This window comes from Doryrhamphus excisus, chromosome 7, assembly GCF_030265055.1.
Source record: "Doryrhamphus excisus isolate RoL2022-K1 chromosome 7, RoL_Dexc_1.0, whole genome shotgun sequence".
Taxonomy (NCBI): domain Eukaryota; kingdom Metazoa; phylum Chordata; class Actinopteri; order Syngnathiformes; family Syngnathidae; genus Doryrhamphus; species Doryrhamphus excisus.
This window is the reverse complement of record NC_080472.1, coordinates 9993270-10011324: the sequence shown is the minus strand read 5'-3', so window position 1 is coordinate 10011324 and position 18055 is coordinate 9993270. Positions and strand designations below refer to the sequence as shown.

Genomic DNA, 18055 nt, shown 5'->3' with positions numbered 1-18055 from the left:
TAAAATACTTCCTCAAAGACCAGAGATTTCTTTCAACTTTGCCTAAGTAGAACATAGGCAGTACACAAATTGATACTCCTTTTGAGGGGGATATTCCGATATACGTGATCCAATATTCAGTAGTTCCACCACTGCCTTCATATAAAAAGCAGATGCTTAAAAGTAAGTTGGACCACTTAGGCAACTAAATTGGATATCAACCCAACATTATTATCCACTTTAGGCATTAGAATTCGATGTCATACTTGAACTGGCATGTTCTCAAATGGCATATTACAGAGATAATGAAGCTTTTTTTTTGTCATGTCCAGCCATTGGGGCAGATAGTATTACTGATCTAAATGCCTTTACATGGTAAACAGATTTGCTCTATCAGGGAAAAGTGCAAGATGCACCTTCCCTGTTATATGGAGTATAAAGCCAAATAGGCTTTATATAGAAAATTAAGATTTATGACAACATGAAACCAAGTTTAACGTGAAGCGTTTTTTTATCCCTTCTCGGTAACATAAGCGGATGAGTCGCAGTCCCCTGTTCTCTGTGAGTGTAATCAATTTCTTAACTTCCTCCTTTTGGAGTGGCTGGGCTTGAATACCAGAACACAGGATATGCTCTGCAGTGCTCTCAGTTTCACAGCAGCAGCAGCAGAAACAGCAGCAACAAAGAGGACGACACACTCTGCAGTCAAGATGAGTGCTGAGAATGTGGTCTGCACTGGCTGGCTCGTTAAATCCCCCCCGGAGAAGAAATTGAAGAGATTTGTGAGTAGGAGCTCAAGCCGGACACTTGTTTTTGTCTTCCAGCATAGCAAAATAACTGCCTTGCTGTGCTGCTGAGCCTTGAGCTAAGCTGTGTGTGTGTGTGCCTTGTATGTGGATATTCTGTATATTAATAGGGATTTGAAAAGATATTCATTTTTTTTGTTAAAGACTCTCATCTTATTTGTACTGTACTTAATGTGACCATATTCAATTATGACAATAAATCACAAATTTAAAAAAACACAACATCGTTAACATCACACAGCCTTTGATTGGTGTACATTTCTGGAGGTGTCATGTGATGATGGGCTACGCCACTCTTGTTTTCGGTGCAAGGAGTACATGGATTGTGAAACATGGGAAGTCATGTCAGCACGGCCAGACATCAGTCATGAGCAGCAAGCAGAAATAGTCCCACTTTATGATGGGCTGCTTGCACTTCCTCTGTGCGAGGAGGAGGAGAATGAGTGTTCGTCAAAACAAGTGTGAGGAAAGGGCGGGTGGAGGTGTATGGTGGTTTGAGGCGAGAAAAGGAAACTTATTTGAGGCTACAGTGGAAAAGTGCTGGTGTGCTATCCGCCTGAGTATTAAAATTCTCACGCCGCTATGCAAATGTCTGTTGTCTTAGTCACACTTCCATTGGAGGTTGTTGTGCTGTCATCTTGCTTCAATATAGCTTCTCCTCAATATATCAATATGACAAAGATAGAGCACAAATGTCCACCAAGGCTGAGCATAAAAATACCATGAAAAACTCCCACAGACCACCATTCCGTTGTTGTTTTCATGACCATGTATAATTCGAATGTGTCTGTTAGCAGAATACTTCCTGGTTCATGGAGAATGCCTTACCATGCCAGTATGATTTATGAGGCTGGGGTGTGACTAAAATAACTGCTTGTATCTTAGCCAGGCCTTCTCTGCTGGCCTAAACACCACCAGAAGCGCTGGCCTACATTTGTTCCATGAAACAGTCAAATATCTTAATTTTGTAGCATGTCTCTTGGTTACACTACTTCGAGTATGTGTTGGATGTGTTTGTCCAATCAGATTTCAGTGTCTATGTCGAGCCATGTTCATCCAATCTGCCCAGGACCTTCAGAATCAGGAGTGCTGGCCAGGTCACTTCAACACTGTTGGCAATTAGACTGCTTCTTTAACCAGATTCCAGATTCATCTCACCTTGTCACCCCGTTCTTTGGTTGATGTCTGAAAGTCCATTCCCTCAAATTCGAGGTTACTATGCCTCAATGCATCATCAAATGAACAGCACACTGAATACTTGGTCTTGTTCTGACACAAAGAAAGGAGACAAACACCGCGTTGCTCATCATTCTGTGTGCATTATATGAACAAATAATATATTATATATATTATACTGCCAGCACACAATAGTTAATTTAAAAAGTCACAGATGAAATAGCCATATAAAAAGATGGTTTGATAAAAATTAAGGCTGTCAATCAATTAAAATATTTGACCGCGATTAATCGCATTGTGTCCATAATTAAGTCAATATTAATCGCATTTACTCACAGAGATAAGTTTTTATCTACAATAAGTAGGGGAAATCTCTTTGTGGTTAACGACTTGATGTGCAACTACAAGGATAATTGCATCAAATTGTTTGTAAAGGGCCGTGACGGGAGGCGAGGGACGAGAGGGGCGGTCCCCCACCGGTCTCCGGTGCGGGTGACGCGGCCCCGCGACCCCCTCCACCGCACCGTCGCCCTCCACGGCGGCCCGGTCCCAAGCCCGGGCAGGGCCGGCGTCCTCCGCCGCCCTCCTCCCCCCCACACCGCCCACGGGGCGGCACGGTGGTCTAGGGGTTAGCGCGCAGACCTCACAGCTGGGAGACCAGGGTTCAATCCCACCCTCGGGCATCTCTGTGTGGAGTTTGCATGTTCTCCCCGTGCATGCGTGGGTTTTCTCCGGGTACTCCGGTTTCCTCCCACATTCCAAAAACATGCTAGGTTAATTGGCCACTCCAAATTGTCCATAGGTATGAATGTGAGTGTGAATGGTTGTTTGTCTACATGTGCCCTGTGATTGGCTGGCGACCAGTCCAGGGTGTACCCCGCCTTACGCCCGAAGACAGCTGGGATAGGCTCCAGCACCCCCCGCGACCCTCGTGAGGAAAAGCGGTAGAAAATGAATGAATGAATGAATGAATGTTTGTAAAGGGATATCAATTTGGGAACTTTGGGCCATTATTTAAAAAACACAGTCAGCAAGCACATTTTTGTTTTACTATTTTTCTTTATTATTAGCATGTTAGCTCTTAAACTCGCCCACAAACGTTCAGCAAATACAAAATGTGAGCAAGTGAGACCTCTCACACAAACATGTTTTTGTTTATATGTGTCAGCTCAAAATAAGATTAGTTTATTTATTATACTGGGTTTTAAGTTATAAATGTTTGTGAGTAAATGTACAAATAAAAAATACCTAAAACACGGGGCGAGAGTCATGTAACATTTCATCCAAATTGCAAACCTAATGTCATTGCATTTCTTTTTAAAACACATTGAAATACAGAGAAAATAATCATTATATCGTATATTGGATGTATTTGGATGTGTTTTCCCCCTTTTTCTTTCACCTCATACTTGCTCCCGAAAGCTGATACTATGTGGGAATGCATAAAGCTAAGATTTGATGATAATGTGCATCATTGTGGTAGTTCCATGCTGGACTTCAGCCACAGTCATCACATTGACAGCCTGTCAATAGCAGCTGGAACTTCAATTTAGCTGGCAGTTCAATGAAAACATTACCAGAGAGATGTAAAAATGTGAAAAAGCACTGGTTAGTTGGGCCACTCGTATGCCAAGGTAAGACACACGGTATATTAAAATAATAAAAAAAACAATACCTGCACTGCTCCAGACTCTGCCATGTGATGTAATCCATGAGTCAAACACAGCGACAATAGATACAAATAACTTTGGTCTTGCTACAAGAGCCATCTGCCAGGGCTTTGAAGCTAACTTTACCAATCTAAATACTCTTTTCTTTCTCCACGAGGGTCAGACAGGAGGCGTACAAGTTAATTGCTCATCATAAAATTTGCCTCCGTTAAAGGGAACTTTGACAGCCCAAACAAAAATAGATCATCCTTGATCCTAAGTAAAACAAAACATAGCTATTTCACAATAGTAATGATAATAATACATGAAATTTAAACGTACCTTTCTAAAAACCCAAGGACACTGTCCATGACACAGAATAAAACAACATAGACACGTCAAAGTGAGTATGCAGTTTTGAATAGATGAGTTTTGAGTTTTGATATTAAGATGCAGTGAATCAGTATTTCGGATTTCGGATGGGTATGAGTCCCACAGTTTGGATGCAGACCAGCTGAAAGCTCTGGTCCCCATGGTGCTAAAGTGGGCAGAGGGCACAGTAAGGTGAACAGAAGAGGAGGATCTGAGGCAAAGTGGAGGGTTGAAGTTGTGTAAGGCCTTGAAGGTATGTAGAAGGAGTTTGTAGTTTATTCTCTGCTGGACCGGGAGACAATGAAGTTGCTGTAGGATGGTGGTGATGTGGTCAAATGAAGTTCTAGTTAAAATCAGCAGACCTCTGGACCAGTTGAGGTTAATGGAGGGCCTTCTGGGGGAGGCCAAAAAGCAGTGAATTCCATTGGTCAACACGTGATGTGACCAGGCTATGGATAAGGATGGATGCAGCATTGGATAGTGAGGGAGTGAAGTAGTGATTTTGTTCCAATTAAAAGAAATTCAGTTTTTTTTTTTCAGTTTGATGAAGTTTGTGGTGAACCAGAATTTTATTTCAGACTGACGAAGGAGGTGAGGGGTTAGAAAGAGCAAATACACATAGGCGGACGAGTGGTTAGCGCTCAGGCCTCACAGCTAGGAGACCCAAGTTCAATTCCACCCTTGGTCATCTCTGTGTGGAGTTTGCATGTTCTCCCCGTGCATGGTTGGGTTTTCTCCGGGTACTCCGGTTTCCTCCCACATTCCAAAAACATGCTAGGTTAATTGGCAACTCCAAATTGTCCATAGATATGAATGTGAGTGTGAATGGTTGTTTGTCTCTATGTGCCCTGTGATTGGCTGCGAGGATAAGCAGTAGAAAATGAATCAATGAATGAAATACACATAGACAGTGTGACCATTGACAGGGTGATTGAAAATACTTTTCTGGGGATCATAACGGATGCTGGAACTCTCACACCACAAATTTACAACATAAGGTGGCAAGATTGAATAAGGCAAAGTTTGTTCTTCATCAAATCACTTGATATTCTTTACTGCTCTTTGGTTGTACCATATCTAACTTATTGTGTGGAGACATGGGAAATAACTACAAAAGCAACCTTCACTCGCAGAATGTACTGCAAAAAAGATCAGTGAGGATGATCCATAATGCTGCATGTGAAGAACATATGAAGAGCTTGCAACCAAAAGGCGCTAAATCCATTTTGACTGATTTCGAGAAAATCAATGATTTTTAATTACACACATATCAATCTATTTGGTCATCAAGTCTATATTGCAAATGAAAGAGCTATCAATATAGGTCATAAAAATGCATGCTATGAAAATCCTGCACACACCATGTATTTTAGATATTTTTTTAATTATTTTTTTTTCGGATTTAGCGCCTTTTGGCTGAAATGATGGATTTAGCGCCTTTTGGCTGAAATAAATTTGAAGTCACCTTTAAATTCTTCAATGGTATTGTTGTAAAAGAATATAAGGTGCTTTAATGTGCTATGCTAATAAAATAATTACAACACAGAAGCCATTCTCAACATACAATACACCTCCTCACCACCCCACCTCCACACACACACATGCACTCGTTCACCTTCACACATTACAGAAACAAAATGTTATAACCTACCACTAGTACACTGTTACTGATAAAATTTTGTTAAGACATGAAAAATAAAAATTTGCAGACAATAATAAAAATTTTATTAAAAGCAGTGCTCATATTTGACTGCACCATGAAGGTGACAGTGACAAAAATCATCTCATTACAAACTCTTTACATTGTATGTTTTTTAGTACAAGTAAAATAATGTTTCTCATGAAAGTTGGAGGTGTCAAGGTAGAGACATGCCTTTTATGGCGTAAAAAAAACTTCCATGTTACAGAATACTGTAAAAACACAATTTGTGTTCTCCTGAATTGCATAACATAGTGTAACTATCATACGTGTACTTAATGTACACAAACAAAACAGGATGCGCACTGATACTAGCTTTCTGTATGTGCAGTGCCAATTGTATTCTTCTCTCTGATTGGTCAGATTATCAATAGATGGGAAACTTGGGCCAATCATAATAAAGAATAAAGAAAGGGATTTAGCTCCTTTTGGTTGAAATCTGAAATGGAAATAGCGCCTTTTTGGTTGAAAGCATAAATTTCATATCACTTTTTTTCATATTTTTAAAAATTATTTCAAGACCAAAATATGTGATTTGGATAGACATGACAGAGGTCTATTAAACTCATGAAAAACATGCAATTTAGTGAAAATTGGATTTAGCCCCTCTTCATATAAATCGTTTGTTTCTAAAATCACAAATGTTAAAATTCACTGATTTTGTCAAATTTCAAACAGCTAAAATAATGCATAAAGCTAATAACCTATTACCCAATAATGCCATACAATACATCTATCTACAAGAGAGAAGAAATATGACCTCAGGGAACAGTTAACCCCACACTAAAGGTGCCAAATGCATACAATTCTACATAAGTCCCCTAGCCTTACTTACTTAATGGTTTTAAAGCCAATGTCAAAGTTACACTGTCAACCTGTCAGCCTTGATGTTACCAAGCTAATGCTAACAGAGGCAACAGGAGAATGCCCAACCACAGAGGTAAAAAGCAACGAAGAGGGAATAATCTCCCGGTCAAACTCCGCTATTACTGATAGTTGAAAACTGCATCTGAAACCCAGTTGCGGTGAAAGGTAGTATGTTTACAAAGCAAAATACGGATGCAACTAAGTTGAGCCTCCTTCGTTGTTGTGTGAAGCAGCCACTTGTAAGGGCCAGGCAGACCGCTCTGTCGCTCTGTCCCCGCCCCCAACTGCTGAACACCAGTCACTCATTACACGCAGCTTTCTGATAAATTTTATAATTGTTTCCCAATAGAAATATTTTACAAAGTATTTATTTTAATTAATTATTTGGAAAAAAATGCCATTATTTGTGCCGTCTGAACACCGTATTTGGCCCCACCCCTATTAAATAAAGTATGCATGTGTATAAATATGTAGTGTATGTACTATTTGTTTATGTATACATCTATTTTTATAATAATAATAATAATACATTTTATTTAAAAGCACCTTTCAGGACACCCAAGGTCGCTGTACAGGAGATAAAAAACACCAATATAAAATACAAGATAAAAGACAACAAACAATAAATAAGAGCATACAATAAATCGGGAGAGGGGGGACCATGTGAAGCTGTTAGAGGGAATAGGCAAGTTTAAACAGATGGGTTTTGAGTTTAGATTTGAAAATGGGAAGGGTGGCAGAGTTGTACAGAATGCAACTGCTCCAAATGAACTGAAAATTAACCTCAAGCTAAAAGATACCACACATGTCGAAAATGTATTGCCCAACACTACTCTCTTAGTTGCAGAACATTTCAAAGACACCATGTGATTTCAGCTTAATTCACGTTTTGAGTATAGATGTGTTTTCTGGGCTTTCCGAACATACTTAAATCTTGGGACAATGAGAAGGTATCACTGCTGTTGATGTGTTGAGGTCAGAATAAAGTTATAAAGTGTCAGCCTGTGTGTGGGGACGCTATTGTACCTACGTCTGCTGTTATAACATAGAGCGCATGCATTCATTGTGCAAAACCTAAATAAATCACCTAAATAAATAACCATAAATAAATAAATAATTGTAATTATTTTACATTCATTTTCTACCGCTTATCCTCACAAGGGTCGCGAGGTGTGCTGGAGCCTATCCCAGCTGTCTTTGGGCGAGAGGCGGGGTACACCCTGGACTGGTGGCCAGCCAATCACAGGGCACATATAGACAAACAACCATTCACACTAACATTCATACCTATGGCCAATTTGGAGTCGCCAATTAACCTAGCATGTTTTTGGAATGTGGGAGGAAACCGGAGTACCCGGAGAAAACCCACGCATGCACGGGGAGAACATGCAAACTCCACACAGAGATGGCCGAGGGTGGAATTGAACTTTGGTTTCCTAGCTGTCAGGCCTGCGTGCTAAACACTCCCACGCCGTGCAGGCGTAATTATTTTACATTCATAAATAAATAATTTTAATGAAATGAATTAGTTATCCGTGTTATTTATATATTCAAAATATATGGCAAATAATAATAGTACAATTGATTATGAAGCACTCTTTTAAAAACGCAAAGGGGTTTTAAAACAAAACAATAAAATAAATTAATAAAATATACAATGAGCCAATAAAATACAGAAAATATCAATCCTTAACTTAAAATGAACATAGACCTTTTGCCATGGTTGTTTGTATATAGGTAGAGTATTTTATATAGCTTTCGTTTGTAACTGCGTTATTTATTTCCGCAGTATTCATGGGGTAGGACAAAAGGCTTTGATACAATCAATCATGACATCCTAATAACTAAATTAGAAAGGTACGGAATAAGGATTAGTTCTGAACTGGGTCAAAAACGACTTAGTTGACAGGAAGCAATACGTAATGCTAGGAGAATACACATCTGCAAGTTCATAGTATTTTACGTGCGGCGTTCCACAAGGGTCAATATTGGGACCAAAACTGTTCAAATTATACATCAATGATATCTCCAAAGTTACGAAAGTAATTATGCTGGTATTATTTGTGGATGATACCACTGCTTTTTGTTCTGGAGGGAGTATAGACGAAATCATTGGAAAGGTCAGATAAGAAATGGTCATATTAAAAAGATGGTTTGATGATAATAGATTATCCTTGAACCTAAGTAAAACAAAAATCATGCTGTTTGGTAACAGCAGAAAGGACACGTACCAGCAAATACAAATAGACGGTGTAGACATTGAAAGGGTGAAGGAAAATACATTTCTGGGGATCACAATAGATGAAAATATGAGCTGGAAACCTCATATTACAAATATACAACATAAGGTGGCCCGAAATATTTCAATATTGAACAAAGCAAAATTTGTTCTCAATCAGAAATCACTCCACACTCTTTATTGCTCTCTGGTTCTACCATATCTTACTTATTGTGTGGAAATATGGGCTAATAACTATAAAAGCAATCTTCACTCGCTAAATGTACTGCAAAAAAGGTCAGTAAGGATAATTCATAATGCAGAGAACATACTAACTCCTTATTTCTAAAATAACAAATACCGTATTTTCCGCACTATAAGGCGCACCTAAAATCTGTTTTTTTTTTTAAAAAGCTGACTATGCGCCTTATAATCCGGTGCGCCTTATATATGGATCAATATTGAGCCGCGACAGGTCTCGCAACTTACGGTAAGCAGCCACCGACTCCATTTTTCCCGTAGAAGAAGAAGTGCGCTGTGCATACTGGGAAATATTAAACAACGATTCACTTTCATTTGTGCGTTTGTATAAAGACCCTGAAATGGCTCCTATTAAGAGACACGCTTACAACGCAGAGTTTAAACTCAAGGCGATCAGTCACGCAGTAGAACACGGAAATAGAGCAGCAGCAAGAGAGTTTAACATTAATGAATCGATGGTGCGGAAGTGGAGGAAGCATGAGGATGAGCTGCGCCAAGTAAAGAAGACTAAACAAAGTCATTTTGCACATTACGAATGTCACTATATTGCGATTGCACTAACGTTTAATTTACCATAACAGTATCAGACGTTTTTTTGCGCGTTGACTAAATGGAGGAAAAGTAAAATGTTATGCCTTGCTGTTGTTCAAAGATGTTAAAGATGTGTCACGAAAATGCTTTACCTCAGAGAAAATAATAAAACAGCTGTTTATTCATTTTGGGAGTGAATGGAGTTGTGGAAAGCTTGTTTGTTATCTATTAATAAAGTTTGACTGACCTATCTGACTGTTTTGTTGACATTCCCTTTAGCGCGGCACCATCTAATGGTTGCATAACGTAACTACAGCCTCTACTGTAGCGCCTTATAATGCGGTGCGCCTTATGTATGGAATAAGTTTTAAAATATATCATTCATTGAAGGTGCGCCTTATAACACGGTGCGCCGTATAGTGCGGAAAATACAGTACTTCAACTTGCTGATATAGTTCATCTTCAAACAGCTAAAATAAGGCTAAAAATAACCAATTAGCTAAAAATGTCATCCAATACTTCTCTACAAGAGAGGAGAAATATGATCTCAGGGAAGAAGTACATTTGAAACACTTCTATGCTAGGACTACGTTATGCTAGCCATAGCATTTCAGTATGTGGAATCAAACTATGGAATGGATTGAGTAAGGAAATCAAACAATGCACAACGATGAGCCAATTCAAGAAACAATACAAGCAGTTGATGTTTGCTAAATACAAGGATGAAGAGTCTTGAACCAGTCATGATGTGCTATACATACAGTAAACCTCGGATATATCGGATTCAATTGTTCCCACTGGTTTTGTCCGATATAAGCGAAATCCGTTATATGCGTATACCGGAAAATGTCCGTTTTATGCATATATCGGATTTACGTATATCCGGTATATGCGTAAATCAGATTTTATCCATTATAAAAAGGCACTTCCTTGACTATTTTTCCAATGTACCTGGACTGGGCAATGAAAAGAGACGTAAGGTAATGAGAATTGAACTTTATTGGACTCTGAGCATAACAAATTGTTAATTAAGCTAGGCCCTGTTACGCCCGTCAGGCCTACGTTATTTCCAATAGTTAGGTTAAGATCTCATTCACTGCTGTGCTAGTATTATTGACGTCACTCACTTTTATATTTGTCCTAAATCTGGAGCCAGGAGAAACACAATAGCCAGTGACATCAACAAGATTAGCATAACGATGCGGCCATCCGATATATGCCAGGGAAATTTAATGGAAATGCATTGGAACGGGACTGGAGATTTTGTCCGAAATAGGCGAAATCCGTTAAAAAATCCGATATATGCAATGAATTTTTATTGGAAATGCATTACAGAAAAATCGGTTCTTTTTTATCTGTCCGTTGTGAGCGAATTTCCGATATATCCAAGTCCGATATATCCGAGGTTTACTGTATCACTATATTGACACTTACTACGGTACCCATTATGGCATTGGATGCTCATATCACCTCCTACTTTGGTACGTGACTAAAATAAAAAAAAAAACTTAAACTACATTAGGAAAGCAGGAAGTGAACAAATGTAACAGTTAGTGATTGTAAAAGTACCAGATGGAGGGGTAGGATTTGATAAGCTTTGCTTCTTCCTACTCCTTTTGGACATGTGGAACTGGGAACTGATTATGGGATGCACTCAATTGAAATCTGATGCATGTTCAAATGAAATAAAACCATTAGCATTAGCATTAGCATTACCATTTATTTGACAACCGTCACAACAATGCCCTTGAATTTCTTTTGTAAGTGTACGTATGTAAATTGCAGATGGAGGGGGTTTGCCCTATAAAATCTTGCTTAGGGTGCCACTTTGGGTAAGGATAAGCGTTATGTTACACTCTTTTGACGATGCAACCCTACTAACTGTGAGAGCAACTGCACGCAAAAACAAACCAACAAGCCACCTTCTAATATAAAAACACACAAATCAGTATTCAAAACTGTTAAAAGGTGAGCTGATCAGTGTAGTTATTTGCCCATAAATGTTTGCAGTATTTGCGGTGTGTTTTATCATTTCCTAGTACTAACCGACATGTGCAGATGCAGATTACCCACAGACAAAGAAAAACGTTGATGAGAATGAAACCACAAAACCAAGTGGGACAAAACGTGATTGCTGTCGTGCAGTGTTAATGTTTTTATACATTTTCCAAAATGACTGAAGCACATCCCAAATGCACCAAGGTCTCAGGAGTCGTCTAAAACATGTACAGTAAATCTGATGTAAATAGAATAGTAATATAGTATGACATTATCAGGATGAGACAGCCGTCATCAATTCTGCATAAGTGCTTCTTTATCTCTTGGTGTTCAAGGTTTTCTGTTGAATACAGTCAACTTCCTCTTCTTTGGGGGCAATTTGAGCAAAGGTTCTGCTTCGTGAGCATGTCACAAGGAAACAATTCAATTTAAAGCGGCCAAATAAGCTGTGATCCAGTTCCCATGACTTGGTCATGGTGAAAATAGTAATGATAGGGAGGAGGGGCTTGGGGGAACAATAACATCAATATCTGTACTCAAATTTTATTTACAATTCTTGTTCTCTCCCTCAGGCATGGAGAAAGCGTTGGTTTGTCCTGCGAAGAGGCCGCATGAGTGGCAACCCTGATGTGTTGGAGTACTATCAGAGTAAGAGTTCCAAAAAGCCAATCCGCACCATTGACCTGAAAGAGTGTGAGGTGGAAATACTCAACGGTCAGCTTGGGATCAAGCGAGACTTTGGAGAGAAGCATCTCTTTGTGGTGAAGACCTCTGCTCGCATTTTCTACTTGGTAGCCAAGACTCAGGAGGAGATGAACATCTGGATCAGCAGTATCAGTCACATTTGCCATTTTGGCAGCCAAGAGGAAGCAGGTAAAATATCATTTTCACACCGTTTCACTTGACCATGTGAAAACATCACTTGTGAAAACATACAGCATTGTACGGTTGTACAGTACAGATACAGAACAAAGGTCACCAAACTAATAATTGTGTTATTATTCATTGTAATAGCTGTTGACATTAATGTGTCCCTCCTTTATCAAGGTTAATTGGTTCCACAGTCTACTGCGATAGATGCATTTCCGCAAATAATAATATTGATCAATTGAATATTTTGTTAGCGCACAGACCTCACAGCTAGGAAACCAGGGTTCAATTCCACCCTCGGGCATCTCTGTGTGGAGTTTGCATGTTCTCCCCGTGCATGCGTGGGTTTTCTCCGGGTACTCCGGTTTCCTTCCACATTCCAAAAACATGCTAGGTTAATTGCCCACTCCAAATTGTCCATAGGTATGAATGTGAGTGTGAATGGTTGTTTGTCTATATGTGCCCTGTGATTGGCTGGCGACCAGTCCAGGGTGTACCCCGCCTTACGCCCGAAGACAGCTGGAATAGGCTCCAGCACCCCCCACGACCCTCGTGAGGAAAAAGCGGTAGAAAATGAATGAATGAATGAATTGAATATTTTCATATTTAGAGCATAGAGAGTCTTGCAGAAATAAATAACATCCCTATAGTCGCCTTTACTACACCGGATTCGTGTGGCTTCGTTGTGGCCACCAGAAGCATTCCATAATATTGAAATAATATTTAAATGTTGTAGGCTCACACTAGGTCTGTGCAGTGCTGGTCTGGCTGCGTCGCCCACTGCAGGCATCACAGATGTCGAAGCACTCTCGTCAATTTAATAATAATAAACATGAAAATACATGTGTTTTTGTACTTAATCGTTGTATGAAGTCAAGAGGCGGCAAAAAACAGAGAAATCTATGAAACCACGGATGTGCAGGCAAATACGGCTATTGTTTGTTGTAAGAACTTCCTGTATACAACGCTAGTTATCGTGTGAACATCTGCTCTTGTGATAGCCAGAATGGCGCTTGCCGCAGTGCCTACCGGAGTTAGTGTGAATGACACTTTGCGGCGTGATGGACTGGATCAGGACCACAGCCGTTATGTGTGAGCCCAGGGGTTATACTCATGTTACCTACCATAGTAGATATGATTAAGCAATAATGAGACAACTAACTGTTAGCATTGGGAAAGTTCCTTGTTGTTGTAGTATCTTGAACATACTGTGGGTCGATTGCAAAGCAGTGTTTAAAAAAAGATCAACATCAGCCTATCGTCCATCCTTACCATATACCGTCACTTGGTATATGGGACAGCCAGTCAAACATAAGCCATACATACCAATAATACTGTTAGATTTGTTTACACCACACACCAGTTTTGCAAAGGCCATGGGATTAACAATAGCAAACTATCAAGCTAGATAGTCCCCAATTTATTTATTATAAAAAAATCAGGGGTGTCCAAACCTTTTCTCCTGAGGAGAAATACTCAGGATACTCAAAAGTCAGAGGATGCGGATGTATTTTTATAAAATATTTTATATATTTATGATATATTTTGTAAAGAGGTCCAACTCAACTGTATCATTAAAGAGAAAGCTCTGTTTATTGTTTTGTTTGTTTCTTTCTGCTTTTTCCTGATTACGCAGTTGCCACAGCGGATCTTTTTGATCTGCATACTGATTTTTGGCTTGAGCCTGTTATGTTCTGGATGCCCTTCCTGACGAATACCGATGATGCTAACTAGTGGAGATTCGAACCCAAGGCGCCCGTTCCAAAGTTCAGAATGCTAACCACTACACCCAACATTTTGTTTCTTTACAAGTTGCCTTTAGGGGCCACACGGTGGCCCAGTGGTTAGCATGTTGGCCACACACAGGCAGGAGATTGGGAAGACTTGGGTTCAAGTCTTGGTCATCTCTGTGTGGAATTTACATGTTGCATTAAAAAACATGCATGTTAGTCCATCGGTATGAATGTGAGTGTGAATGGTTATTTGTCTATATGTGCCCTGTGATTGGCTGGTGACCAGTCCAAGGTGTACCCCACCTCTCGCCCAAAGTCAGCTGAGGTTGGCTCCAGAATACCCCCCTACTACTACTATATACTATATACTATTATTCTCCCTGACTATATACTATATACTATATATAATATATATAATACTACTATAGTAAGGATGAGTAGCATAGAAAATGGATGGATGGTGCCGTTAGCTCTATTTTCCCCATTTTTGCTGTTTTTTTTGTTTAATTTTATTGGTACCATTTGCTGTGGCCCAACCAAAAAGAAGCTGGGGGCTTCCAATGGCCCCCAGACCACACATTGTACACCCCTGAAATAGTGAAATTCAGTGATCGCTTTCTTGAGGCACTACCTTATTCAGGGCATTATTACCACCTAGTGTTCAAGCTAAGAAGTACAAGACAGTTAGGTACATATGTGTTTTATGTTGACATTATGCATTATATTTTTAGACTTTCACAAATAAAAATAGATTGCAGGATATCCTGTCCTGAACTTAATAATTAGTTTAAACTGAGTGGGAAAGACGGACAAGGCAAGAAGATAAAAATGTTCCACTGCCAAACGGAATGAGAAAATAACTTTTATTCACTGTCATGTCAGAATCTGACTTGCAGGCAATGTCTTACAGATGCCTAGTAGTGGCAAGCAGGGCCGCCGTAAAAGGGGGGAGAACTTGATGAGTGACAGAGGCCCCAGTAAATAGGTCAATAATGTTGTTATCCGGTTGTGATTTTTCTTTTTTAATATAGCCATAAAATTATTAGAACAAGTGGATATTTAAAGGGGAAGTGCACTATTAAAAGCAAAAAGACTAAAGACTAAGACCTCCGATTTGTGCCACTAGCTGCGAATGGTATAGGAGTTGATAATAAATGGCGATGTATCTTTTCAAAATGTCGGTTTTCAACATACAGCCGTATGTGTTGAATTTCGAAAGTCGGGACAGTCCCAAAAAAAATTGCAAAAAATTGCTCAGAACAAACGAGCATCTTGGTGAGTCTTCGTAGCGAGGTCGTCTGTGGCATCTTGTTCGAGGTCGTCTGGTCTAAGTTGAAAGCTGGTATCCCTCAGTCTGTCCTGTTGGTTTGTTGGTAGCTTGTGGAATCTTCAAGATGTCTTTCAATGGTAAGTAGCTTTACATTATAGCATGTTTTCTACAGCATCAGTAACGTCTAATGTGGCCACTAATTGTAGTGGGAAACGGCTATTAGCAACCCCACTCCCTGTAACGCTTTTTCTCCATGACTTACATAAAATAAACACACTTAGGACATTGATAAATTGTTACTGACTGCTTGCTCTTCTGACTCTTCCACATGACCAAGTAACGTTGGAAAGGCGTTGGGGTTCAGCAAGTTGGCTCGTCCAGCTGCATAATGGCCCATGTTCACAAAACAGTCCAGTGTGAAATGGCGTTGTCAGATTCAAATTTCTTTTGCTGGTAGGGAATCAGGAACTCCCACCACTTGTGTGTGATGGTGGCGTCTTTAGGAATTGTAAACAACTGTGGCATCTATTACGAGCCATTGCTAGCAAGTAAACAGAGGAGCAGAGTTTGAGGGAGGGTAGGGAGAGCGAGCTTATCTGGCTTACAGCCAAGCCCATATAAGGAAGTCTGCTCCTCTGTGACATCTGGCAGTTTTACTCCACCTTCTGAAACCCAGCGTTTTTGAGCCATCCCAAACTTCTTTCAGCGCTCACTTCCAAATACACAAAACCTCATTATCTTAAACTTTGGCATTGTTTAACACGAGAATACAACATTCGAACTGCATTTATAGGCCAGAAGTGGAAAAAGCATAGGAGGTCCCCTTTAAGCCCTAAAAAAACTTAACCCAGTATGTCGGCAGCAGTGTTCCATTTCCATAACTAACCTGTACGTATATTAACCAAGCTACACCCACATTGTTATTGCAGCAGCTAACACCAAGTACTATATTTCTGGTGCCACAACGCCTCACTATGGGCACTGTGACGTCTCAGCATCACTCACAATGCCACAAGCTACTCCCTAGTAACGCTAGTTAATGGTGCTGGTACTGTGTTGTTAGTTTGGAAAGGTAACGCAAGGTTATAAATCATGCCTCACATGTATTGTTGAAGGTTGTGGCAATAAGCCTAATAGTTGGTCAACTTTGAGATTCCACAAGCTACCAACAAACCAACAGGACAGACTGAGGGATACCAGCTTTCAACTTAGACCAGACGACCTCGCTACGAAGACTCACCAAGATGCTCGTTTGTTCTGAGCAATTTTTTTTTAACTGAGGATTATTTTGAATTTACCAGCTCAACTGGAAAGACACGTCTTGTGCTGAAAGATACTATTGATGTTATTCCACCAGTCAGCATCCCAATGAGAAAGGACATCGTAAGTAACTGTTTTGTGTTTCACTATAGGCTGACGTGCCTAGCACACGACATTTTCACCTGGGCCTGTATTCACAAAGCTTCCTCTCAGAAAGCTCCTAACTAAGCCTAAAAATTCCTAGCAAGGAATCTTAGCTTAAAAGTGATTATGGAACTTTGTGAGCGCAACTCTGAGCAAGGAGAGGACAGAAATGTTTTATCTTAGTGAGGGGGTGTGCAGTTTTCTAAGAGTCAAAGTTCAGGACCAGGTTGTTCGCCTTGCACCAATCCATAAGGTGTTTCACTTCCTCCCTGTAAGCCAGTTTGTTGTCGTCCTGAATGAGGCCCACAACTGTTGTGTCGTCTGCGTACATCAGGATGTGGTTGCTGCTGTGTCTGGGGCGACAGTCATGGGTCATTAGGGTAAACAACAGGGGGCTGAGAACACATCCCTGGGGTGAGCCGGTGTTCAGGGATATGTCACTGGATGTGTTGTTGCCCACTCTGACATACTGGGTTCTATTCGTGAGGAAGTCAAGCAGCCAGTTTCACAGGGAGGTCTTGAGGCCCAGCGGCTCCAACTTGCATACCAGGTCCTGGGGGATGATCGTGTTGGATGCTGAGCTGAAGTCGAAGAACAGCATCCATACGTGAGTGTTTCTCTTCTCCAGATGCTCCAGGCTCAGGTGGAGAGCAGTGGAGATGGCATCCTCAGTGGAGCGGTTTGGCTGGTATGCAAATTGGAATGGGTCAAGTGATGGGGGGAGTTTGGAGGTGATATGGTCCTTAACCACCCTCTCAAAGCATTTCATGATGGTGCAATGGGCCAAAGGTCGTTTAGACATGCGATGGAGGATTTCTTGGGCACTGGAATTACTGTGGCAGACTTGAAACATGGGGGGACGACAGCCTGGGCCAGTGTTGAAGTGTTGAAGATGTCTGTGAGCACATGGGCCAGCTGGTCTGCACATTCTTTGATCACCCGTCCTGGAATGGAGTCGGGGCCTGCAGCTTGCAGCACGTCGACCTTCCTCAGGACTCTCCACACTGCAGCGGTATCCAACTTGACTGCCTCTTCATCAGGGTGGGGGGTAGCCTTGATGTCATTCTGGCAGGGTGCAGGTGTGGCTTTGTAGCCAGTGACAGACTGGATGCCCTGCCACAGTTGTCTGGTGTTGCATGGGTCCTGGAAGAAGCTTTGGATCTTCTGACTGTGGGCACACTTTGCTACTCTGATGGCACGGTTCAGATTTGCCCTTGCTGAT

General features: G+C 40.6%; 1 protein-coding gene across 3 annotated transcripts in view; it reads left to right on the top strand.

Annotated features, from left to right (window-relative positions):
* Positions 1-606: 606 nt before the first annotated feature.
* Positions 607-18055, top strand: part of gab3 (GRB2 associated binding protein 3) — a 31373-nt gene continuing 13924 nt past the window's right edge. For all 3 annotated transcript variants that reach the window (XM_058077220.1, XM_058077221.1, XM_058077222.1), the window contains exons 1-2: positions 607-761; positions 12129-12429. In XM_058077220.1, the coding sequence (XP_057933203.1) occupies positions 609-761; positions 12129-12429 (454 nt within the window). In that variant the 5' untranslated portion in view covers positions 607-608. The remainder of the gene's footprint in view (positions 762-12128; positions 12430-18055) is intronic.